This window comes from Candoia aspera, chromosome 3 (genome assembly GCF_035149785.1).
Source record: "Candoia aspera isolate rCanAsp1 chromosome 3, rCanAsp1.hap2, whole genome shotgun sequence".
Taxonomy (NCBI): Eukaryota; Metazoa; Chordata; class Lepidosauria; order Squamata; family Boidae; genus Candoia; species Candoia aspera.
Window position 1 is genome coordinate 140,587,357 of NC_086155.1, and position 27,186 is coordinate 140,614,542.

At 41.3% G+C, this 27,186-nt stretch overlaps 1 protein-coding gene and 1 long non-coding RNA gene across 2 annotated transcripts; both read left to right on the forward strand.

The window, feature by feature from the left end:
• The first annotated feature begins 324 nt into the window (after positions 1-324).
• On the forward strand, positions 325-15,044 carry SMIM13 (small integral membrane protein 13). The gene is made up of 2 exons (XM_063298890.1): positions 325-1,140; positions 14,359-15,044. The coding sequence occupies exons 1-2, from the start codon at positions 1,065-1,067 to the stop codon at positions 14,550-14,552; spliced, it is 270 nt and encodes an 89-aa protein (XP_063154960.1). The 5' UTR covers positions 325-1,064; the 3' UTR covers positions 14,553-15,044.
• LOC134494017 (uncharacterized) lies at positions 3,863-5,446 on the forward strand. The gene is made up of 2 exons (XR_010067630.1): positions 3,863-4,348; positions 5,296-5,446. It is a non-coding gene; the product is annotated as an uncharacterized LOC134494017 (long non-coding RNA).
• Positions 15,045-27,186: the final 12,142 nt, after the last annotated feature.

The following is a 27,186-nucleotide window of genomic DNA, read 5'->3' on the forward strand; positions in this document are numbered from 1 at the left end:
CGTCCGATTATTGCAGCCCAGCCTGCGTTTGGTGATCCGCTTTATGCATCAGCGGGAGACAACCCTAGCTTCTCAGATGCCCTCAGTTTTCATAATCGTATATTTTACATGGGCACCGAAGAAGAAACGAAAGATTTATAATAATAAAAAAACTCGTAACCCCTACACCAAAAGCGCCTTTCAGAGTGACTTAAACTGATTTAGAGCGGGACCGCATTGATTAGAACCGATCAGACGCTGCCTCCTGGGCGGGCCTTCGTTCCCAGAGGATGATGGGAATTAAAGTCCTTATTATGCCACTTTCCGGCACCTGACGGTTCCAGCGCTCCCACACTGAACTACAGTTTCCAGAGATTTGCGGCGCGGCTGCGAATCATATCCGGGTGACAGGAAACTATGCTTTTCCCCATCTCTTCCCTGCCCCCCCTCCCTCTCGTTCATTCTGCGGCTGCCGGGTTGTCGGGGCAGGAGAGACCATTCTGCACCTGGAGGAGGAGGGGAGTCTCGCTTTTTGCCCCCTCCTGCGCAGGGAACAATGGAAAGATCTAATGTTCGGGGCAGGGAAGGCAGCGTGCGGGGTTTCTGATCGGGTAGCTGCAGTCTATCCCGGCAGGCTTTTCCCCGTCCTCCTCGGCCGTATATTTTCTTCGTCGCTCTAGAAAGCCTCTTGAGTGCGTGTGCGCGCGTGTGTAAAATTGCTGGTCGTCTTCTTGGCTAGCTTATGACTGAGCCCCCTAGAACTCATGCCGCCGCCGCCGCTGCTGCCGCCGCCTCCTTTGGAACTCGCTGCCTCTTGATTGCTCGCGCGCAGTGCTTGTAAGGGAAGAGAAGAGCAGAGAAGAATCATGGCCCCCACGGCAACAAGCGTTGGGTTTGCGCCCATTTCTCTCCGACCCTCACTCCTGCTCACTAGTTTCTAGGTGGCAGATTGCCCCTGCTCCTTCCCCTGCCCGCACACTTCCTTGTAGCCGATGGGGATGTCTCGGTCGCCTCTCTCCTCCTCTGTCTTCTTCACACGGTCGGGGAAACCGAAACCGTCCTAGATCTTCACAGACACAGGGAAGATGTTGCAGAGTATTGGCCTGACTCTCCTCGTCATCGTGGCTACGTTGTTTTTTGTCTTGCTATTCATGCTCTGTGGTGAGTAAGAGGCCGGTCCTCCGAGACCAGATGTTGTTTTCCAGGATAAGATTTTTTTTTATTTGCCCGTTTCTCTTTTTGAGGGTTGTTTGAACCTTTCCCATCCTGTAAGTACATCAGACCACATAACTCTTGTAATCCTTTGGGAGTGCCCACCTGGGTGGAGATTTGTACCTTTGTTTATTTATTTTTCCTGCTGGACTGATAAACTATGTAATCTACCAGTGGGGAGATGTTCTGAAAACAGGTCCCTAAAGGGATGCATTTTAATACTTATGCATTTAAATACTTGTTGCTTTAACAAATGGGGTTGGCAGGGTGGAGGATCCTTGGATTTGTGAAGATGAATTTTGTGGGTGGTGAAGGAGGTTATTGGAGACTTCCTGTAAAGACAACAATCTAAAATATTTATTGAAAGGTATTAGTCCTGCAAAAAGCCAAGAGGCTGCTAAATTAGCTAGGTATTGAAGAAGCTCTTCAGGTGATACCTCTCCACCACATCCTGTCTGTCTCTTTTAAGCAATGGCTTAACTAATGCAAAGAGACTCAAACCTGGTAAATTTTGTGGTGGAAGTGAAGTATACCAATTAGTTTAACCTGGTATTAGTGATAGTGGTCTTTAGATGTAAAGGAATATTGCTGATTTAGTGGAATAATAGTGTGGAATAAAGTCAAGTTCTAGGCTATTTCTAAATGCCACTGTGTGATTATTTAACATTTTGAACAGCCTACATTAATTTGCTGCCCTCTAGCTGTGTTTGAAGTACAGCTCCTTTCATGAGATCCAGTTTGGTCTAGTGGTTAAGGTTCTGGGCTAGAAACCAGGAGTCTGTGAGTTCTAGTCCCGCCTTAGGCATGAAAGCTGGCTGGGTGACCTTGGGCCAATCACTCTCTCTAGCCCAACTTGGTGCAATGTAGACTTGCCTCCTTGTGGTGCACCCCAGGCAACATGACTTGTCACAGCTAAATAGTCTACATGTCTGGCTGCTGGACCTCACAAGGATTTCCCAGCAAGAAAAAAAGCAGCATGAACACTGAACTGCTATGCCATACAATTAAAAAAAAAAAAAGCTGCTTTCATTCCCAGCTGGCAGGGAATGTTAGGCTAGGAACAGAGAGTTGAGTTTGCTTTTGACAGCTGATATTTCTTGCCCAGTGGCATATGAAATCATTTTCCTTCTGTTGTTGAGCTCTACTCAGGCAATTTTTAATGCAAAAACCTGCCTTCACCTGGGCAGCACTAGGATGGATGATTTTGCATGGCACTGGACATATATTGATCGGAATCCAGAATGAAGCAGTGATGAGGCAGAGGGTGCTGGCATGCCTACATACACGATAAAGCAGCTCACTTTGCCTCTGAAAAGATGCCAGCCGCAGCTGCTGGCAAAACGTCAGAACAAAAGAAAATTAGACCATGGCCATTCATCCCAAAAGCTCATCACTGCTTCATTGTGAAAGCCTGTGCCAGAATTCCAGAATGTTTATGGATTTTACATGGGAGCCAATAAAGCCAGCATTAAATCACAGACCATATATAGATGACCTGTGATTTGGAAGTCCTTTAAGGGGAGATATTCCCTGGAGAATGGGGAGGGAGAGAAATCATGAAGATCTATGTGGAACTTTATATGCTTTTCTACCAACATAAAGCTGTTTAGACCACGCAATCAGATTTAATCAGTGCTTTGATGGTATGGAGGGAAGGGAAGGCCTGTATACAAATTATGCGGAGGATACATTTTACTATATACAACCTTTACCAATGTGTATTTCTCAGTTCTCTTTCTGCATCTCCATCTTTATCCCCTCTCACCAACTTTATCAACTGTCCCCCTCCTCCAAGGATGGGAGAAGGGCTTCCTTAAAAACATAATGAGTTATTGAAGACTTTCTGAGGAAATTAAGAAGAAGTTAATGGGAACCTCCACTGGAGTTTGGTAGTCTAGTTTTATATTGGAACGTTAGACTGCTCATTCTGGGACTTCCTGTCCCTTCACATCTGGAGGGTTAGTTCCAGGTGGGAAAGACTGATCAAAAGATAATGTGATGTCATCACACTGAGTTCACAGATTGTACTAAGTCATGATATATGTTAACTGAGGTTTGCTAAATAAGCCTGAAATGGCTGGGTTTATGTAATATGCTAAGCCAAAACATCCCAAATGACATGTATGCTGATGGATACCTTCCCCATCCGGTAGATAATTTCTCTGAATAAAAGACATGCCTGGGCTTGCTCAGTCCAAATTCACATGCTCACTGATTTTCCTATGACTCAGCTAAACATCTAGTGTGGGAATAATCTGGAGGAATTATAATCAGATCATCCAGGATCCTGATTGGTCAGTTTTGAGTTTGCTTCCTTAGAGGCTATTCTCAGCCCCCTTAGATTCCCCCCCCCACCATTGGATTAATTGTAAAGAGGAAAGCCCAGACCTTGCTGTATAGTTCCAGAGAACAAGTCCTTTATTTAGCAAAGTTTGTTTTGTTTTAAACTGCAGCTTGCCATTTCTGATTCCTTTCTGCTGGATTCTTAAATGTACTGAATTGGGCATTGGAGTTAATTTACTTTCCCACCCCCCACCCCCCACCCCCCACCCCCCAGCGATCTTACCCATGTGCAAATGCTTAACTGATTCTCAGGGAGGGAGAAGAAAACTTCAGAAGGAAGCTGTCCTTCTCTAGAGATGGAGCCTTTAAGTCTGAGTCTCATCTGAGGATTCCTAATTGTTGTAAAGCACATAAGTGATAGCAATAGTTTGGTGAAGTTCCAGCAAGTTGGGTTTGATTCCTGGAGACCGGATGGAGAAATATCAGCTGTAATCCATATCTTTTCTAAGAACATCCCAGTCATTTCTTTGATCCCACCCATCCACCTTATCTGTTGCTTTTCTCTTCTCTTCCCTCAATTTTGCCAGGAATATTGTTTTTCTAGACTCTCATTGAATCTGAGCCAGTCTGGTGTAGTGGTTAATGCATCAGGCTAGAAACCAGGAGATGGTGAGTTCTAGTCTCGCCTTAGGCATGAAGCCAGCTGGGTGGCTTTGAGCCAGTCACTCTCAGCCTTAGGAAACAGGAAATGGCAATCCATTTCTGAAATCCTGCCAAGAAAACTGCAGAGACTTTTTCAGGCAGTCACCAGGAGTCAACCCTGACTTGAAGGCACCAAAAACAAACAAACATCCATTTGTATCTCATACCCAAAGTATGTGAGTTTCTGTTTGCAGATCATTGCCTCAGAGGAGCAATCTGTCTTTATGTGGCCCAGGACTAATGGATTACCTCTTTTCCTACATGGTGTCTTATTCATTTCCGTGTTGATCTCCATGTAAGTCTCTAAATCTCACAAAGTAGAATAAGCAAAACTTTGCTTGCATGAAGAATTAGTGCAGTCCTTTTGGAAATTTGCAGATTCATTTGCATCTTGCTTCTTTGGTATAGGTATCTATTACCAATCTTTTCCTAGCCCCCAAAGGCTTGTTCTGTGTTTGTTAACATAGAGCTGTTTGCATTTTATCTGCCCTTTCTCCACAGCTTTAAACAGTTGAATGGGTTTTTCACCTGTGGTGGGTGCTTTCCTATTTGACAGCTGTTTCATTGCCTGTCATACCTCACTTTTTAGTGGAATCAGTTCCTGAATATACTTTTTTCTCTACAAATGCTTCAGTTATTCCCTAAGCTTATTTATAAAGGGTTTCAGTTTTGTTCCCTCTTCCTTTAATCTCATTTGCTTGTATCAGAACTCTTCAGTGATTATTGTTGGATTTCCTACTTTAGCTATGAATTTTCCTTCTTAAAAAAATCTTTTATATTCTTCCATTTGTTCACACTCTTGACTGAGATAGTGTTCTTTGCCTTTTCTAGATTGATGTTGAACGCCAGTGTTCAGCTGTCTTATGTTCTTCCTGCCACTTGAGTTTTTATCTTTTTGAAAGTTTGGATAGATAGGCAAGTTTGGTCTGATTTTCACAGTATCTCTTCACATGGCTCCTCAGATTTAATTTCACACAAGCATATGAAACATGTTCCTTACATTGATTTTATAATCTGACAATATGTTTTCCATGTCCTACCTTACTTGCACACTTACACCCTTTAATTTTCTATATTTCGCTCACATATTTGACACCAGTAATTTATTATCTGTTCCAGAGACTGTACCTGGGTGTGCCGTAGCTGACTGGATTGTGTTTGTCTTCTGTTTCCTCTTATGCAGTTGATTTGCTTTCAGTGATGTCCAGGTTTAGAATCTGTGTTTTTGTTGCTTGGCAATAAACAATGAATTGTCTTTGCAGAACTCTAAGCTGTCTCCTGAATTATTGTGTTTTATCTAATGCATCTAATTATTGTGTTTTATCTATGATTCCAGACTCCTCCAGTTCTCCAACTTCTGCGTTTAGTACGTCTTGCAGTTTGTCAGAATTTATCAAGGTCTTCCTCTGTTGTGTCTCCTGCAGGAGAGCATGCATGTTAACATCAGTGTTCCCTAGATGTTCACTAATAGTGATATACATGATCCTGCCTTTTATTGGATTGTAGGCAAGTGCATACTTAGCAATGCTGTTTGGGGGGGGGCAGGTATCATTTACATTACATTCCTTCTTCCAAGTTTGAGGAGTTCCTTCTCCTAGGTGGAGAAGGTTGGTTAGTTTTCCTCACACCTGCAGAACCTTTTTGGGGGATTACTCTTAGCTTTCCTCCTTCCCGGCCTTAGTAGGAAGAGTAATCCTTCCAGGAGTTCTTGTTCCCACCAGGTGTCTCTCTTGGGATTATTGGAGCTACTGAGCCCTCCCACCATGTCAGGTGATCTCCCAAGAGTGAAATTCATCTGAAATGGGGCCTGATAGCCTATCCAATCTTGGAAGATTGGAGTTGTCTATGTCCCCTCAGTTGTCACATAATGTGAACCTAGCTGGAGAATCACTCCAGATTGTAAAGTAGTAACATGGGATATAATGGGGAGGAGTTGGAGAAGCTGCCAATTGGGATACTCTGTAATCACTATACTTCATTGGGTTCATTGGGATAGTTTTGAGTTATCCATAAAGCACAATCTTGTGGCAATCTGTGATTGCTTTATCAAGAGCTTTGATCCTTCCTGGTCAAAGAAGAGAAGAACACCAGTAAAAGAATAAAATGGAATAGTTAAATAACTTACCATTTTGGAAGATAGAAAATATGAGCTTGCTAAAAATACATACTGTGGAATCCTCTTCTTTGTTAATCCAGTCCTGCTTGGTTGACTAATCTCAGAATTGCAGAATCTGATCTGATGTGTTCAGGCTTCACAAATATATCTGTGACCTTAATACCGTTTTGGTGAATTCAGTTGTGAAAGAGATACAGCTCATTTACCTTGATATTTAATGTGGCCTTCAGTTATTTCAGAATTGCCTCACTGGAAAGTCTTTTGCAGGATTGCAAAATAACCTGCTGCATTAAATACTGACATAGAACAATCACATTATTTTTTAGATTGTGTGGCTAGAGGGTACGAAAAAATTACCCAAAGAAACTATAAGGTATTCCTTTCTTAAACAAACTGTGCTAGAGGGAACTGCTACTTTTTGACTCTAACAAACAGTCAAACAAAAACCAGGTCTCAAGGTTAATGTGGCTCTGGAAGATCAGAACAAAGCTCACTTGTGGTTAATGATAGGTCTGCATCACACTTGTGCAGTAAAGCTTCCATATGTTGCTAAGCACAAGGTTCCCCTATTCTCTTAGTGCTATTATCTTCTGTGATTCTTCTCAGATGTCAGTCTAGACTTGGTTATAAGAGCTGGAGTATATATTCAGCACAATTTGGTAATTACACTTTTCTTAAGCCTATCAATTCTTACAGTAGACAGATCAATTTGCAAGTGTATAGGAATAATGTTAATAGAATGCTTTACTGTTAGAAACATTGAAAAAAAAAAAGAGGTGGAAGAAGGCTATCCTGGACCTTTTCATTGATATACCAATTTAGAATATGCCAAAAATAGGCTGTGGTAGTGGTGTTAGATTGGAAATACATACTGAATGTGCCTTGAAATAGTATTATTTGTTCTGCTGAATGTATAAATTGGCACAAGTTTTCTTTGGACAGCCTGAAGATCAAATACTAAGTGACCAGGATTCCATACATATGTTGCAACCATTGCAACACATGGAGTGATTGGGAATAGAAGCTTGTATGGATAACGATTAGCTCCTTTTTGGGGTGAAGAGAGAAAGCAAGGGAGAGACTAGAGATGAGCTTTATACATTTTCCTACAAACAGAGATGATCACATAGGCTGGGTTCATGCATTTCACCAAGCCATAAATCTATATTTAGAAACCACAATAGCTGGGTTCCTATAGTACTCTTTAGCCAAAGCCATACAAGCCACATAGGACTTAGATGATTAATGAATGCAGTCTCTCTTAAAGGGCTTTTCAGTAATGTAGAGAAGGAGTAGACTGGACGACCAATTTAGTTACACCTGTGCCACATGCAACATTTCCTGCTAGTCTAAGGACAGTGCCAATGACTTTTTAAAGATTTTGGTCAGTATGTCACAAGCCCACCTAAAGCCTAGTTTTACCCCAGACCGCTCACATATTCTGTGCAGGCTAGATTACTACTGTAGAAACTGCCTTGCAAGCCAACATACTATTGCCCACAGCCCACATGTTAGGAGGTATTGTACATGCTACCTACTGACACATACTTTTCAACAGGTCACTTAAAAATGTATGAATAGGAGAACAAAAGTTTGGGAGACATACGGTAAACTATATGGTAAAAGAATAGCCTTGAATTATGGAATTTTTTGTGCAAATATACAATAGAATATGGTAAGAGTGATATATGATAGAAATAATAAAGAATCCTCTTGGACTAAGGCAGCAGATAATGAATAAATATATTGCATGTGTGAAAATAAATGGAATATTTAGTGAACTTGAAGCAGGGAGAAAGATGGGAGGTGTGATATCCCCTTGGTGGTTTAATGTATTTATGAGCAAATGTATAAGGGATGCTTATAGTGATGTTAGAGGTATGTGGGTTGGGAAGATGGTTGTGTATACTTTTTAACGTACCTAAGATTTTACAATTTTATGAAAGCACAGAGGCTCGGGGCCACACAGATCTCAGGGAAATTCTATGCTACAGGGTAAGCATATCTCCTAGATCGCACACTGTGAGAATGCTCTACAGCTGGGACCTGAAGTGCATCAACTGTACCACTTCTTACTTTAGTTAAGTAGATTTAGTCATCTACCACAGTTTGCATGTATGATGTATTTTGTATGATGCAGTGATCAGTATGGATTTGTACATGAACGTATCAGAGTTTGACAAGGGGAATGGAGAGTATGATTGCAAGTGATACCTAAGTGGCAATCACAACCACCTTAGAGCAAGTAGGTGGATTAGTGTACCTTGGTAGAATGTTTATTAGAGATAGGAACAGTGGATGAAGAAAATTGGAAATGTGCAAATGCTGCTAGAAAGGTAGTGGGTAGTATGTGCTCTATTGTGAAGAATGAATGCTTGACCCCAAAAAGTGAAAATGGCTTTGACTAAGAGGGTGCTTCTGTCCACTTTGTAGTATAGAAGATGGAGTTCAGTATGTCTGGAGAAACATAAAAATAAACTGAATGCAGCAGGGCCTGGGTAGTTAAGACGTTTGTATAGTAAAACAAAATGGACTCACCCTAACTCCGTAAGCCTTCAGCAAAGGATCGTTACCTTGTCGTGGTGCTGGAGCTTGAGCACCTCAATGATGCCATGAGCTAAACCGTGAAGAGCCACCCAAGACGGGAAGGTCATGACAGAGAGGTCAGACTAAATGCGATCCCTGGGGAAGGTAATGGCAACGCACCCCAGTATTCTTGCCGTGAAAACTCAATGGATCAGTACAACCAGAAATATGTCGGTATACCATCGGAAGATGAGACCCCCAGGTCGGAAGATGGTCAAAATGCTACTGGGGAGGAACAGAGGATGAGTTCAACTAGCCCCAGATGTGATGACGCAGCTAGCTCAAAGCCGAAAGGACGGCTAGCGGCTGACAGTGCTGAGGGTGAACGGCGAATCCAATGTTCTAAGGTTCAACGCACCATTGGAACCTGGAATGTGAGATCTATGAGCCAGGGCAAATTGGATGTGGTTATTGGTGAGATGTCAAGATTAAAGATAGACATTTTGGGCGTCAGTGAACTGAAATGGACTGGAATGGGCCACTTCACATCAAATGACCACCAGATCTACTACTGTGGACAAGAGGACCACAGAAGAAATGGAGTAGCCTTCATAATTAATAGTCAAGTGGCTAAAGCAGTGCTTGGATACAATCCAAAAAATGATAGAATGATCTCAATTCGAATTCAGGGCAAGCCATCTAACATCACAGTGATCCAGATATACGCCCCAACCACAGATGCTGAAGAAGCTGAAGTAGAGCAGTTCTATGAGGATCTGCAGCACCTACTGGACAACACGCCTAAAAGAGATGTTATTTTCATCACGGGAGACTGAAATGCTAAGGTGGGCAGTCAAATGACACCTGGAATTACAGGTAAGCATGGCCTGGGAGAACAAAACGAAGCAGGACATAGGCTGATAGAATTTTGCCAAGACAACTCACTCTGCATAACAAACACTCTCTTCCAACAACCTAAGAGACGGCTTTATACATGGACTTCCCCAGATGGACAACACCGAAATCAGACTGACTACATCCTTTGCAGCCAAAGGTGGTGGACATCTATACAGTCGGTAAAAACAAGACCTGGAGCTGACTGTAGTTCAGATCACGAACTTCTTATTGCACAATTTAGGATCAGACTAAAGAGATTAGGGAAGACCCACAGATCAGCTAGATATGAGCTCACTAATATTCCTAAGGAATATGCAGTGGAGGTGAAGAATAGATTTAAGGGACTGGACTTAGTAGATAGGGTCCTGGAAGAACTCTGGACAGAAGTTCGCAACATTGTTCAGGAGGCGGCAACAAAATACATCCCAAAGAAAGAGAAAACCAAGAAGGCAAAATGGCTGTCTGCTGAGACACTAGAAGTAGCCCAAGAAAGAAGGAAAGCAAAAGGCAACAGTGATAGGGGGAGATACCCCCAATTAAATGCAAAATTCCAGAGGTTAGCCAGAAGAGATAAGGAATTATTTTTAAACAAGCAATGTGCAGAAGTGGAAGAAGACAATAGAATAGGAAGGACAAGAGACCTCTTCCAGAAAATTAGAAACATTGGAGGTAAATTCCAGGCCAAAATGGGTATGATCAAAAACAAAGATGGCAAGGACCTAACAGAAGAAGAAGAGATCAAGAAAAGGTGGCAAGAATATACAGAAGACCTGTATAGGAAGGATAACAATATTGGGGATAGCTTTGATGGTGTGGTCAGTGAGCTAGAGCCAGACATCCTGAAGAGTGAGGTTGAATGGGCCTTAAGAAGCATTGCTAATAACAAGGCAGCAGGAGACGACGGCATCCCAGCTGAACTGTTCAAAATCTTGCAAGATGATGCTGTCAAGGTAATGCATGCTATATGCCAGCAAATTTGGAAAACACAAGAATGGCCATCAGATTGGAAAAAATCAACTTATATCCCCATACCAAAAAGGGAAGCACTAAGGAATGTTCAAACTATCGAACCGTGGCACTCATTTCACATGCCATTAAGGTAATGCTCAAGATCCTGCAAGGTAGACTTCAGCAATTCATGGAGCGAGAATTGCCAGATGTACAAGCTGGGTTTAGAAAAGGCAGAGGAACTAGGGACCAAATTGCCAATATCCGCTGGATAATGGAAAAAGCCAGGGAGTTTCAGAAAAACATCTATTTCTGTTTTATTGACTATTCTAAAGCCTTTGACTGTGTGGACCATAACCAATTGTGGCAAGTTCTTAGTGGTATGGGGATACCAAGTCATCTTGTCTGCCTCCTGAAGAATCTGTATAACGACCAAGTAGCAACAGTAAGAACAGACCACGGAACAACGGACTGGTTTAAGATTGGGAAAGGAGTACGGCAGGGCTGTATCCTCTCACCTATTCAACTTGTACGCAGAACACATCATGCGACATGCTGGGCTTGAGGAATCCAAGGCTGGAGTTAAAATCGCTGGAAGAAACATTAACAATCTCAGATATGCAGATGATACCACTTTGATGGCTGAAAGCGAAGAGGAACTGAGGAGCCTTATGACCAAGGTGAAAGAAGAAAGTGCAAAAGCTGGCTTGCAGCTAAACCTCAAAAAAACCAAGATTATGGCAACCAGCTTGATTGATAACTGGCAAATAGAGGGAGAAAATGTAGAAGCAGTGAAAGACTTTGTATTTCTAGGTGCGAAGATTACTGCAGATGCTGACTGCAGTCAGGAAATCAGGAGACGCTTAATCCTTGGGAGAAGAGCAATGACAAATCTTGATAAAATAGTTAAGAGCAGAGACATCACACTGACAACAAAGGTCCACATAGTTAAAGCAATGGTGTTCCCTGTAGTAATGTATGGCTGCGAGAGCTGGACCATAAGGAAGGCCGAGGGAAGGAAGATTGATGCTTTTGAACTGTGGTGTTGGAGGAAAATTCTGAGAGTGCCTTGGACTGCCAGAAGATCAAACCAGTCCATCCTCCAGGAAATAAAGCCAGACTGCTCACTTGAGGGAATGATATTAAAGGCCAAACTGAATACTTTGGCCACATAATGAGAAGACAGGACACCCTGGAGAAGATGCTGATGCTAGGGAGAGTGGAAGGCAAAAGGAAGAGGGGCCGACCAAGGGCAAGATGGATGGATGATATTCTAGAGGTGACGGACTCGTCCCTGGGGGAGCTGGGGGTGTTGATGACCGACAGGAAGCTCTGGCGTGGGCTGGTCCATGAAGTCACAAAGAGTCGGAAGCGACTAAATGAATAAACAACAACAAACTCCGTAAGCAGTATAGTTGCTTACTCAGAAGTGATAAGTAGAGGTCCTTTGAATTTGTTTGTCAGCTGCAGTATAACAGATCTGTTGTTGTTTTTTTTATGACTTCCCTTCCCTTCCCGTTACTACTATTACAGGTAACCTGTTAAAGCTGAACTTGGAGCTGGAGAAATCAGGCACTTTCTACTATATTACTGAATGCTTTGAATGTTTGGTAGTAGCTTCTGAAGATACAGTTTTTACCCACCACAAACAGTGATCTGTGATGTGGATTAATCATGCATGAATGGGATGGGGTGGTAAAACCATGTGGTGAGAAATAACTGATTGTAAAATCATAAATTAATTGAAACATTTGGCTAGTCAGTTAGCTAAGAACCATCTCAACTTTATGTATGTATGTATGCATGCATGTATATAATTTGTCCCCGCCCATCTCCTTCCATCTGGGGACCCTGGGTGGTTTACAATAAAACAATCGATTAAAACAACAAACATACAATATAAATATGATATATAAATATAGAATTACTCTTAATAAATAAATATAAAAATAAGAGCAAAAAAGAGTAATAGCCGGCCTTTGGATTTGCTGGCTTTTACACTGGCTGTCCTTTTTTACAACCTTGATTTTAAATTTTAAAATGTAGTTGTCTTTAGAGCCATAATTTTTACATCCTGATTTATACAGTTGGGGATGCACTTCAGCCAACGTTAAAGATCTTTGTAGCTGGGGAGGTTTATGTACAGTATGTGCTAGTATTGTCCTACTTGAAATCAATGGTATGGTGGTATCATGACCTTTAATATATGGTACAGCTGTAAATGAACACATTGATTGTCCTTATAATATTTTATCCTTACCTTTCTCTTTTTTGCTTATTACCAGAGGTCTGCTAATGGTTGAGCTTACTAGCTAGTCTTCGTATTCACTTACTATTCCACATCCATATAGGACAAGGGCAGAATTTTCTTTCTCTTTGTTTTCTCCTTTATCCATCCCTCATTACAAAATCTCTCTTTTATGGATATCCAAATCCATATCTCTGGTGTTCAAAAAATATGCAGATTTTGGAGATTTCAGGTCTCTTCATCTGACAAGACTGGGCTCAAAGCAAGTTGAAGGTGGCAAAGAGGAAGGGGGAAAATCAGGGGACTTGGTATTATCAGTGCCAAAAAGATAAACCCAACCTGGCGTTGGAGGAAAATTCCAAGAGTGCCTTGGACTGCAAGAAGATCAAACCAGTCCATCCTCCAGGAAATGAAGCCAGACTGCTCACTTGAGGGAATGCTATTAAAGGCAAAACTGAAATACTTTGGCCACATAATGAGAAGACAGGACAGCCTGGAGAAGATGCTGATGCTAGGGAGAGTGGAAGGCAAAAGGAAGAGGGGCCGACCAAGGGCAAGGTGGATGGATGATATTCTAGTGCTGACGGACTCGTCCCTGGGGGAGCTGGGGGTGTTGACGACCGACAGGAAGCTCTGGCGTGGGCTGGTCCATGAAGTCACGAAGAGTCGGAAGCGACTAAACGAATAAACAACAACATAAGATGATACATACTCTTTCTACCAAAATAGCTTTCAAAAAACCCAGCAGCGTAGAGTAGACTGAAAGAATGCTGACTGGATGATCTTGTTATGGATGAATGCGAATGTAACCCAGGTGCAACTCACAGGGACCTGCAGTCTTGTCTCTTTAGCAATTAGGTCTTTTGAAATGATCTCAGTGATTCATAAGAGGAGCATTCAGAGTAATTTTTGAAGATCTCCTTTGCAGTGGAAGCCTTTCCTTTATTGTTCCTCATACTCCCTGATCTTTGACCATTTTTGATAACATTTTTCCATTAATCATATCTGTATTTTAATTATATCTTGCTCCAAATGTCTGGTAGGTAAAGGATGGGATTTGTTTTGGTATTTATTTATTGACTAGGCTTTATCTCCCACTGCCATAAATGTAATAGATTAGTAAGGCTTTTAAATGAAGCCAGTGGAAACGTATTTTACAAGTTGGCTGCTATGGAAAGAAAGTGTAGGTCGGGGTAGGAGAGAAAGTAATCATTGGGTAGGAAAATTTCTAATCCACAGTGGCTTTTTAGCTCTCTCTGTGTTTCTAGCTTAATATTTTTAGTAACTTTAGTACGGACTGGCATTTTTGAAATTGTTTGGACAGTGTTATTTGTACATGAGTGTGGCATGCGCTGGCATCACCTCCTTGTTCACATTGTGCTGTATATTTTGAATGGCTGTGGGGTGTACCATTTACGTTTCCTTGTTTTTCCTGGCAACTCTGTAGGTTGGTGTGTGGTCTGGCAGCTCTTCTTATCCAAGTTTAAGTTCTTACGAGAGCTGATAGGAGACACAGGATCCCAGCAGGGAGATAATGAAAACACAGAGCCAGAAGCCGAACAGGATGTGCTGCTCGCTCCACAGAGAAGCAGGCAGAAATCTGCACGCCAGCGAAGGGGACCTGCCGAAGAAGCGACCTAAAATGAGATGACTGGGTAATTTCCAAGCAACCGATGAGCAACGTTTAAATGCTTTGGTTCTGCTGATATGCTGAGCAAGAAAACCAAACTCTTTCCAAAGAAGTTCAGACAACATTTTAAGGCAAAGTGTCGGTGGGTGGGGGAGGGAATGAGAAGCAAGAAGCATCTTACGCTTTCTGGGTGGAGTTGTTGGGAAGAGAAGTGCTGGTTTCCTGTTCTTCAGGGATTGTGCCCAGCTTTTGCACAAGTGTGAACGTGATCAACTGTTCAAAATTAAAATGGCTACTGACATCTTTATAAGACTATAACTAATGGCAACTAACCTCTGTTGTAATTCTTCATGTATCCATTTTGTGCAGAAATATGTTTCTTTTCTGTATGAACCCTATGGACGTGTCTAAGCGGTGTCACCCCCACAGGATAAAATGAATATTAGGTACATGTAGAGGCTCCATCAACCAACTTAAATATAAGCAGGAAATGAAATTTGGCATTTGATTGCATGTCTGTTTTCAAGCTTCTTTAAAAATGTAAACATTTGCCAGACTTGTGTGTAAGTGTAAATGTTTAGGGAAATCCCTTCTGTTTTCCCTAATATAGAGGAGAGGAGCATCTGTTACACATCCTCATCTGATGCCATTTTTTAAAGGAACTAACCAGTTGGTTTTAAAATGGACTTTTTCCCCCTCATGTTTGCTTTTTTTGCACCAAAAATCAACTGAAACTAATTACTGAACTCTGATATAGCTCCAGGGATTATATTTTATTGCAGTCTCACTATTATGCTAAATGGTTTGACCAGATCTTTGTAATTAGTGTTGCTCTTCCAACTGTCCCTTTAGCAACTACACCTGATGAACAGTCACTTCTGCTTGATTTATGTATAAACCAGCACAGAAAGTAGCATCAAAGTGGTAGCTAAAACTGAACTAGAAGATACCGACTTTGAAGTTTGAATTGGTGCTAGAGAAGAATGATCATGATCATGACACCTCCAGAACTCTGACCTAATTTCTTCTTGGACTCCCTGATGCACTTCTGTTGACATTCTTTATGATCTGCTCCCAATTTGCAACTCTGTTCAGCAGATGCTGTAGAAAAGTGTCCTGATAGTTCACAGTAGCTGAAAACAAGCCCTCTTGATGCCTGTAGTTTATAGCTCCACTGGCTTGAATAGCTGTTTTGACCTTTGGAGGCTTAAATGTGGATGAAGAACCTTGTTGGTTTTATTTATTTTCTAGTAGCATCTGAGTAGGTAAATGGCTCTTGAAGAACTGTACAGTATTGCCAGGCTCATAAGTGGCTTGTAGCTTTTTCCCTTCCCATGACATTCTACCATTCAGATGTATGCAGTGGTTGCCTTATTGTTCATCTCGTTGTTGTTCTTTGCAGCATATATCGAACAGGGTTTAGGATTTTTTGTGGTATTTCTCAACTGGGCTTTTACCCTTAAAAAAGTAACATCCTTGAATCTGAAGATCTTACCAATAAAAATCCAACTTTTTTTTAAACCACTTCTAGCTGCACATGGTAGAAGAAAATACTTGAAATAATGCCAGTTGTATTCAGAGTAATCAGACTCAGGTTTTCTCACATACCACACTTACACATAATATTTGCCTTACAGGATTTACATGCTGACAGCCCACTTAATAATGTCAGGGCTTTTTTTAATGCAACTTAAAAATGGTTTTAGGTACCATTTCTGTTTATCAAAACCAATAACCAATCTTTATTCCTCCTGGAATAAAGTTTGCAAATGTGAATTTGAGTCTAATCTGATGGGGCAGGTAGATGTAACCGGGGAAAGGCGGTCCCTCAAATATCCTGGTCCCATGCCATGTAGGGTTAGAGTTAATTGTTTAAGTGTGAAGATTTTCTTTGATTCAGTAAAGTAAGCAGAACACTTTGGGGAAGCTTACTTGTTTTTGGGGGTTTTTTTTGAAAGGGAAACCAGGAAGTCACTTCTTCCTGACATTATGAGATATAGCTAATACTGTCCCACAAATGATGCTGCTGTTACAACTTTGGTACGAATAATACAGCTTCCCACAGAATGTAACACTGTTTTACCTACATTTGCACATTATATGCTTGGAACAGTTCCAAGTCTTTTCTGAATTATTTAACAAGAAACCTGTCAGTTTCCATCTATGTAATCTTCTGTCTCTTGATGTATGGCTGTTTTTCCAAATTGAAAAAGATTCACAAACATGTCTTACTAATGAACTTTGATTAGCTCATAAAAGCAGAGGACTCCAGGGCCTATTTCTGCCAAAAGGTGTTCTCCTTGGGTGAGAGGACAGTGTGAAACCATAGCCCTCTTATTGGATCATGGCTTGAAGGGTGGGATCCTATGGCTTCATATTTCTTCCTATTTCCCCTTGTCCCATAAATAGTCCAGACTGGAGAGGATCTTGCAAGGATGGTAGGTTGAGGTAGGAACATTGAGGAAGGCCTTTAGCTTTCCTGATGCCAAATTGATGAACATGTGATAACGGATATCTTCAGGGCAGGACAAAAAGCTAAAAATGGTGGCAGCAACCATGTGATTGAACCCTTCCCCCTTCTTATTTGTATTGTGGGCTTCACATTGTGCAGTCATTTCACCATCGTGAGCATGAGAGTACAATGCAGATGCTTGTAACATTAAAAACAATCCTGCATTTATACGTGTCATTCCCATCCATAAGAATATACTGCTGCTCATGCACATGTATGTCACAGTTTAACCTAATTAAGTAGAACTGGGCCAGTAATTTGCCTCAAGGCTAAAGTTATTCACTGTGTTAATGGTGAACTGAAGCTTGGTTTGGTCCAGTTCCATGTATTCTTTCAGCTAATCATGGAATGCAAGAAACTAACACAAACTGAAATATACCAATTTTATACTTTGAGAAAACAAAATTTTAACAATGTGATTAAAAGGATCTTGTTAAAAAATGGAAATTCCAAGAATAAACTTATATATGTGAATGTTAGACAAAGCTTTATCTTGAATGCTATTTTGTTTTTATGATTGATGCAGTGCAGTCCTATGCAATCTTACTCAGAGTTCAGTGGATATTACTGGTAAATCTGCGTGCACTAGACTGCGGCGATTGTCCAGTTTACCTGCAATCTCTTCCTACATAGAAAAGATTTGTACCTGAGAAATGGCATTGAATCTAGGAACTGATTGTGGCAAATGTCAATGGCACCACTTTGTATGTAGTATGAAACACACAGGTTGACACCGCTTTATGTTTTGAGTTTTGCCATTTCTGAAATGGCCCTTAGCCCCAAGTTTCATCTGAACATCAAGCTATTTCACCTGGAACATTTTTTAAAAAGCAACTAAAACATTTTAGCTGTTGATGAAATGCTTCAGAATGTAAACTCTGGATTTATATTTTCTGTTTTTAGGATTGCAGTAATTTTAATGAATTGACTGCATAGCTTATCTGGCAGCTGTAGCCTGGGGTATAAAAAAAACACAAGCATGCAGACATTTCTTATATATGAAATAAAGGAAAAGCTGCTGAGAACACTAGAACAAGCACATGTATCTAGTTGAAGATCAAAAGGTCAACTGCAATTAGAATAATAATTAGGATGGCTGTATTCTAATAGGTATATTATTTTTCTATGAAGATCACCTTTTTAGATCCATTTGCTTGTAAAGAGCACCTCTGTCACTACTGTGGTACAATTATTAGAGGTCACATTGCAGAAATGCGGGACTGGTTGTTCAAATAAATGGCCCATTCTCTATCGTTTATTCACAGCTATTATCCGCCTTTTTGAGAAACGCTAGACACTGCCTTACAAACAATGAATACCTGGCTGCTTACAGTGGACAAGGAACTGACAAGGAAACGGTTTATCCCAATGTGTGTTCCAGTCCCAGACATATTCAGCATTATACGCAGGTGACATTGGTAGCAAGTGTAGTTGTTTCTTTTTCTGTGTTCCTTGGTAAATGGAAAAAAAACCTGAACTAATTGCTCCTATGCTTTCTATATTCATCATGTAACTATTCTTTTGTTTATTTAAGAACTCCATAAAAAACTTGACAAATAAAATGTACATAAGCCAGCTTGTTGTAAACGCCCTTCTTTTTGCATGCCTATTATGACTGTGTCCACTACCAAAGGTTTAGAACAAAGAACAAAATCACCCAGTGAACCAAAATCACCAGCAAATGGGAAAAATTACTGATCTTTAAGACTGAGATGGTAACCAAAATAAAGTTCATGAAATGTTTGCAGCTTGGAGTTGGGTGAGTCTTGCTTCTGAAATAATTGTGCTTCGTTTTGATTTGGTTCAGCGCTACATAAAAGGGAGCAAAGGATCAGACCTGAACAGGTGATAGGAAGTGAGGTTTTTTAAAATTATTATTATTTTAACTTAAGTTTATATCCAGTAAATATTTGTTTCAACCAGTATTTCAGACAATAGTCTCATATAGGCATACAGTGAAGCACAACCAAGCTGTAGCCAAAAACATGCATTTGCAACTTGCTGAGGAACATGGAATAGTTCTCAAAAGTTTAGACTGAATTTCTTCTAAGGCAATTATATTTTTTAAAAGCAGAAGTGCACAAACTATAGCAGAAGACCTAATAACTTCGTTTTGAGTAATTTGCTGCAGCAACATAGTTGTTTCCCTTACAAGATGCAAATGTAATTCTATTTTATTAAATTTATATTATCGCCCATCTCCCCCGATAGGGGACTCTGGGCGGTTTACAACAAAAGCAATAATAAAAACATCTAAGCTTCAATCACGCTTTAAAAACATAAAAACATAAATAAGATAATAAATATAAAATCCAAGAGGAGATGGAATCCCAGTCAATAGGGGGTGCTATGGCACCAACCACCCTGGTGGAGCTGTAATTACTGCTTTAGAAGCCTTTTGAACCCATTTTTCAAGCTATAGGCTTAATGATTCCAGGAGCCGGAAGACTGAAATTGATTCCAGGAGCTGGAAGACTCTTGTTGATTTTTCAATTATGCAAATGATTGGTGCAATGCTTAGTGGTGAAATAATAATGATTTTTAAATAGTTGATTGTAGCTTTTCATCATAACAGTCTTCACTAAAATCCAACTTAGATAATGGACTAGCATTGTCAACATGTAAAAGAATGGTAATTGACCAGAATTGGAGAAGGGAGTTCAGGTTTTGTAAGGGCCTGTATTATGTCTCTGCGTGGAAGTAAGTGGGAGTGGAATCTGTCAGATCACCACTGTGTGTGCATTTAACAGACATGGAGATGTTCTCACAAAGCATTGCTATCAGTTGAAAGAGCAGAATTTGATAGCTGCAAGTTTCCTCCGCAACTACTTGTGGGGAATAGAGTTGAAAGCTGCCATCACATCAATGAAGGTGGCATAAAGAGGATCTAAGGTTTCTCTCAGCCAGATAGTGCAGGATAATGCACCGATGAGCCATTGAATAGACTGGCATAACACTGCTTGTTCCTTGGCTAAGATTGTTTTCATCTATAATAGAGGTGTTTGGCGCAGAATTTGCTGATGTCCCTTAGTAAGTTGATCGGATGATAGTTGGCCAGTTGGCTCGTTCACTTTTTTGTAAATTAGGATTATTATGGAACAGCTCCGCTCTTTGGGGATTTGTAGTGAGTAATTGACGTGCATGAATAGTGGTGCCATCCCAATGACCCAGCATTCGGGGTTTATTTTTAAGGGTCTATTTATTTGGAGGTGTGTACCTGATCTACCTCATCCTGATAGATAAATATACCTCTACCTGATATGGCTTAGTAGGCTCTCAACCCACACACTACTCATCTGGGTCCGAAAAAGTCTTGGTTGAAGTTAAGCACAGAGTGTTTGATTTACAAAACAGCAAATCTGTGCTGGCTGGGGAATTCTGGAAGTCGAAATCCACATATCTTAAAGCTGCTGAGGCTGAGAAACACTGGTGTAAATGGAGTCATTTTGGATCTAACTCCTTTGAAGAAAATTATCTAGCAGAAGAAATTGCTGTGAAGGTTCATTGGACTCAGCTGATTCTTCTGCTGGATTGGTGGTGACTGGTGGTGTGCCTTTGCTTGCCTGCCTGCCTCTGAGGCAACCTCCCCATTGTATTCTATTTTATGTATTTATTTTTGCATTATTCCCAACCCAACAGAATGTAAAGGGAATCTGTGTTTGTATGCTGTCAGTAGGCTAACTCCAAATACAACAGAATGGGATCATATTTGGTGTGGTAGGAGAAGCGGGCAAAAGAAAGATGGACTCTGAAAATGGGCCAGATCTGGCCAGGGACTGTGGAGAAAAACTTGGGGGGAAAAGTTCCCTCAGGGAGACACAGCGGGGCATCAACTTTGAAGGCTCCACTTGAAGCACCACCTCCCTACTCCTGCTCTGAGCCAGAGCAGGAAAGACACAAATTCTACTGGGTCAGACTCCCCAGAAAACCAGTTATATAATCTGCCTGCCTAATTGATAGAAGACAAGGGGCAGAAGGGCCTCTGAAGACAGACTTGGGTCTCACCTCCTCAGAGGTGTTATCTAAATTAGGCGATAACCAGTTCCTCAGCATATAAGCAGCAGGACAAGTTGGGCAGGGTGAGGTAGGAGCAGCAATACCAACATACTGAGAGACAGCTTTCTGCAGTGGGGATGGGGAGATGTCATCTCTCCTCCCTCTCGGTCCCTCACCATGTGCTTAGTCACCAGCTCTCTGGGGCTAGCATTGCCAGATGTTTTCAGTGAGCTATGTGGCTGCTGCTTCACCCATCTAATAGCACCACCTGTCATGTCCTGCCCAAGATGAAATGGAGCTGCCCTTCCTAGAGAAACAATGAACAATCAGTGCTCATGAACTGGCTTGAATGAACTAGGCAACACCCCTAGGCTTGGCCTCAGTGAGCAAAATAATGGCGCTCTCCTACCAACTGGATCTGTTGAGTCATCTTGAAAGTCAACTTCCTGTACAATGCACAACTGTAATTAAAATGCAGAGCCACTGGAGTGTAATCAAGCTCTCTCAGCTGAGGAATGCTGCCGGCACCACACTACAGTAATCTTTGCTTTAAGAACATTATTCCAGTGGTTCTGTATGCTCTAGCCAGCTTAGGACACTGTGGCTTACTCCATCAGCAGCCTACAAAGACTTAGTGAAATATATTCTGCACCCAAAGGAGTCTTTACTGCAATCAAAATAGCACTAGCTTAGAGCGGTATGGAACCATGATATAAACATGCCATAAGTAGTTGCCATGTGTTAATTTCCATTGTCTGTTAACAGTATAATTTGTCAGGCTTTATGTATCTAAGACTCAACCTTGAGATAGGGCAGAATATTAGGAACCGTTGATGCCTAATTATCAACATTACCAACCTTGAAGATCCTGCTTTAATATAAAAAGACAATGGCAAATTAAATGAAGATGGAGACCAACCTTGAAGGTCCTGCTTTAATACAAAAAGGCAAGGACAAATTAAAAAAATTATGACAAAAAGCTGAAACATGGTTAGATGAAATCCATATGTGACTTAAAAGTGAAATCAGGAGCAAAGATAATCAGCTCCAAGAAAATGCTGTAATGTAGGTAGATGTTTGCAAGCCTTTATTTTACAGCCACCTCCCTTGTCTGCTTCTGGTGACAATTAGAGTATCCTGGTAAGGAAATATATGAAGAGCTAACCATACCCTAGGCTAGTAAGGACATTAATGCTGAAACCAGAACTTTGAGTTTGTTTATTTATTTACTTACTATATCTGTTAACCATTCTAATCTTATGACTCTGTGGGGTATACAGCAAAATAAACAAAGCAAAGATGATACAAATAATAAAAGGATCAAATAAAAATACAGTGAATACAAATGGGATATCTTGGAGAAGTTGCAGGTTTGGTTCTAGACCACTGCAATAAAGTGAATATTGCAATAAAGCGAGTCACACAAATTTTTTGGTTTCCCAGTGCATATAAACCTTACCTTTACATGATACTGTAGTCTATTAAGTGTGTAATAGCATTGTGTTTAAAAAACAATGTACATACCTTAATTAAATTATTGCTAAAAAATGCTAATCTGAGCCGTTTGCCACTTGAAAAATGGTACCAATAGACTTCCTCAACACAGGGTCACCACAATCTTAAATTTGTAAAAAAAAAATGCAATATCTGCGAAGCACAGTAAAACAAGGTATGCCTGTACCTGTATACCAATAAAGTATAGCCAAAGGCTTGCTGAAAAGGAGAAGTTTTCACAATCTTACTGAAGAAAAGAAAGGAGGGTGCCATCTGAATCTCCAGGATTCAATAAATATTCCCATAATGTAGGGGCAGCCACTGAGAAGCATGCTGCCTTGTCCAAGTCCCCTAAACCTCACCAGGAGGGAGTCTCAGTAGGTCTTCTTGAGGTACCTAAACTGGATGGGTGAAGTTAAGGTGGTGGCTGATGTAACCCATACTGTACCCATACTGTATTCAGTAATAACATTTTGAATTGGGCCTGCAGGCTAATAGGAAGCCAGTGAGTATAACTGGAGTCTTTGGATCATTTCCAAAGTCTATCCCACATACATCTCATTGCAACAGTCCAACCATATCGCAATCAAGGTAAGAGTTACTCACAAAGCATCCTGGCTGAGGTAGGGCACAACTGATGTATCAGTCAAAGCTGGACAAAAGGCCCTCTGGCCATGGATTCTGGCTCCTGTTTAAGTAGGAGCTGTGAATCCAGAAACAGCCCCCATGCCGAGGACCACCCCTTCAGGTACAGCACGGTCCCATCCAGAATAACAGACCTTTGTTACCGGAGTGCCTCAATGTTATTGATGAAAAGCTACTTGGTCTTAGAAGGGCTTAATTTGAGCTGGTTTTGCCCCATCCAGATGCCGACAGCCTCCAGACTATTCACAGCATCTGTGGCTCAGATTGGGATGGTGAGATATGTTAATATATTGTTTTCTACTACAGATTAAGGTTGCTATGGTAACTAATCATTGTGGGGTGAAGAGATTGAATTTAATTGCCCCCTTTTCATGTGTTAATGGTTGCATTGCCTAAGGGAGAAACTTGCCTGAACTTGTTTTAGTTCCTCCCTTAGGCAATGCAACCATTCAGTTTCCGTTCTGTGTAGGTGTCATGAGCACCGTTGAGCTGAACGCGTCAGCACAACGGCACTCATAACAATACCACGGAAACAAGAGCAAGGGATTAAAAGATAAGCAAAGCGACGCACGACAACAGACACAGACCCCGAGGAGAAGGGAACGACCCCGGCTGGAAAATCCAGTCAAAAGAACGCAAGGAGGAAGAAAGAGTGACAAAGACAGGGCGGAACACGAGGCACGCCTGGAGCTGTCAGCAGGAACGCAAAGGATATCGCCCAGCTGAAAGTAATCACCGGCCGGAGGAGGAAGACGATTACGAGAGAAGCCCGGGGCACCAGCAGGGGCCCCGCGACCCCTCACCTACCGGCAACGAAGCATACAGGGCTTGGGGGGATGACACAACCCGAGGTGGGGGGAGCGCTGACTGGCGCGGGCTATTTAAATCCCGTACCGGCGCGCTCCCTTCACTCTCAGCTTTTTCTAGCTATGCACTATGCTGAAATAAACCAGAACCTGATTTTCCCTAAATTAGTGTCTGTGTCTTACTCAGTAGTAGGCAGCGCATGACAGTAGGCATGTAGAGAGCTAAGCAGCTCTCACTGAGAGCCTGTAAGAATGCAGAAGATTTTAAATATGTTTGCTTTCTGTAAATAAAATTATTTTTATAGAAATGCCTGGTGTGTGACTTTTCTGATCTCTCCTGGGCCAAATGCTTTCCTAGCACTCTGCCAACAAGGTAAACTTGAATGACATCACTTTACTGGTGACACTTAATCCTGGACTGCTGGATGACCTGATCCAGTGATTTCATATAAGGTTAAATAAGATGGGGGAGAATACTGAACCCTGGAGCACTCAATTGCTGTTCCTGTATGATTTCTGACTGGCATGTCCACTTACATAAGAGTGGAACCACCAAAAAATTGTTCCCTGAACTCCCAGCCCTTGTAGGCTGTGCAGCAAGATACCAGAGAGAGAACAATAGGATTTTATACCTACCCATATATGATAATGCTGAATTGTAACATTTGGCACATCTGGATTACAAACTTGAACAATGCTCAGTAAGAGCATAGAAGGGCTTCTACAGCGTGTCCAGAATCACTGGTTCTCAACTTTTTGTAATGTAAATCCTCCCATCACTCAGTGAAAGAACCTGGGTTGTACCAAAATAAAAAAAAACAATGAACACTTTTCCCCCAGAAAAGGACATGTATATTTTATAGGCATTTTGTTATTAAATTTACTGTTTATAATAAGTTCTTAAAATGTAAACGTTCCAATGATCTATCCTATGTCCAGTGAGTCCCACCAATGATATTCTTACAGTCCTATCTATTAAGAAACACTTTACTGGATCAAAGAACAAAATCTATTTTTGGGTAGGGTTCTTGAATATTGATGTCTAAATCAGCAGTTGGTAACTTTTTCAGGCACTGAGCGCTATCATTTAATCTCATGTATTGTTTTAGGTGCCAAAACTAAATAAATAAATACAAATAGTTAACCTCCCATGATTTCCTCCCTCACAAGATTTCATGCAAAAACATCCAAGTCTTGTGAGATCTGCAATCTTCTGAGATTTCAGACATTTTAAATGTCTTAATACATTCTTATTTAATTTAGAGGCTTTGGGAATACCGTCTGGAGTACTTTAGGTGACCTGAAGCCTGTGGGGGAAGTGTTGCCAATCTCTGATCTATATATTGCTCTCTTAACAGGTCTTCTATTTCCTTGGCCTGATGACCTCAACATTCATAGTTTACCAGACTTCATGATGGAGGTGTTGACAGGGGAATCCTGCTGAAAGCAGGAATGTAGGCGGCCTTGCTCATAGCACACAGGAATTTTGAGGGGAAAAACCTTGAGAGATTCATTGAACTTCCTGGAGGAAGAAGAAGAAGGTTGACACAAATTATGTCATCCTCAAGTTTCTCTTTTGATATATTCATACCAACATGCTCACTAAAATTAAGAGAACATTTCCTGCCCAATATTTTTGCCACAAGGGGGCACCTCTCAACCAGGTTTATTAATGTGTCTGATGCCTATTCTGAGAAGCAGCAAGCTTTATTTAGCATGAAAATTCCACTGTTAATATTTTCTCTGTCTATTTTAAAAACGAACACTGAACTAATAACGGGCACACCACATCTCAATTTGCAGCACCGTGCAGGGGCTCATTCCCTTCTTCAAAAAATTTTGGATTGTTTAGGATATATGTCAGACTTCTGTGAGCTGGGAACATTTCTTTGAGGCAGAGACAATCACTGCCAGAGAAAAACCAGGATTTCCAAAATTGTGAACCTGCCTATCATTGTGGTGATATGGTCTTCTTCAGTCCTCAGCCGCCAATTCAGGCTGCTAAAGAAGCTTACTTAATGATGTGACATTTTTATAACCAAGGTAATGGAGGTGCGCAGCAGCAAAGGAAGTCGGAATCAGCACACAGAAAAAAGATGCAGCTCAAAACTTCCCCAGCTTAACACATTTTGGAATATGTCTAAGGCTACTCAATTTTACAAGGTCCATCATTCTGATTCAACCTCACTGCACTTCCTATGGCCTATCTCCTGGAATTCCATAAAGTTTTCTCATGCTAAGGAGCAATTTATTTATTTTAAAAGAGTTATATAGCCACCCATATTGTAACTACAACCCTGGGTGACAAATAAAACAGTCCCCCGATGGGAGGAGATGGGTGGGGACTAAATAAATAAATAAATAAATAAAACAGAAACCCACAAACAAACAAAAAATAAAAATCAGTAAAAACTTTATAAAAATTATTTTAAAAAACCCCTCATGGCACCCTGGGACAGCACTCTTCCATACGTCTACACACTCTCTTGCTGGACTCCAGCCTCATCCTACCCCAATGCTTGGGGGAAGAGCCAGCTCTTCAAGGCCTTCCAGGAAGCAAGGAGGGTGGGGGCTACTGGATCTCTGTGTTCCACAGGTCAGGGGCAGCTACAGAGAAGACATGCTTCCTAAGTCCTGCTAGATGACAACCTTTAAGGAAAGGAAACTGGAGCGCATCTGGAGAGGTAGCCCTTCAAGTAGCCTGGTTCTGTGCCATTTAGGGCTTTAGAGGTGACAACCAGCACCTTGAATTACACCCAGAAGGAAACTGGAACCAGTTCAGCTTGTGAAACAGTGGTGTAATACAAGCAAAACTGGAGCATCCAAAACTGCACATGCCACCACATTCAATCACAGTTGTAATTTCCAGATGGTCTTCAAGGGCAGCCCCATGTAAAGCACATTGCAGTGATCCAATTTTGCTACCTGAGGCATCAGAAAAGATGCCTTATCCCTCCCTCCAAGTTCTATTGGAGAGAAATCAACCCATCATTTCAGTGCAAACACCAGGCCTGAGCCCCAATGCAAATAAGGGCAACAAAGGTGCTTAAACAGAGAGGGCTACCATATGAGTGCACACAATCCTATCCTTTGGCTCCTTGCTATTAAGTCCAGCATGCCACTTCTCCTACCTAAGCAGCTTCACTCTGCCTTATGATAAATTTGACCTCATGACAGGGAGTCATAGCTAAA

Bases quoted from the DNA above. Each gene is read 5' to 3' on its own strand.
- SMIM13 (XM_063298890.1), top strand. From the start codon at position 1,065: ATGTTGCAGAGTATTGGCCTGACTCTCCTCGTCATCGTGGCTACGTTG. The intron at 1,141-14,358 runs GTGAGTAAGAGG...GCAACTCTGTAG, and splicing joins CTTGCTATTCATGCTCTGTG to GTTGGTGTGTGGTCTGGCAG.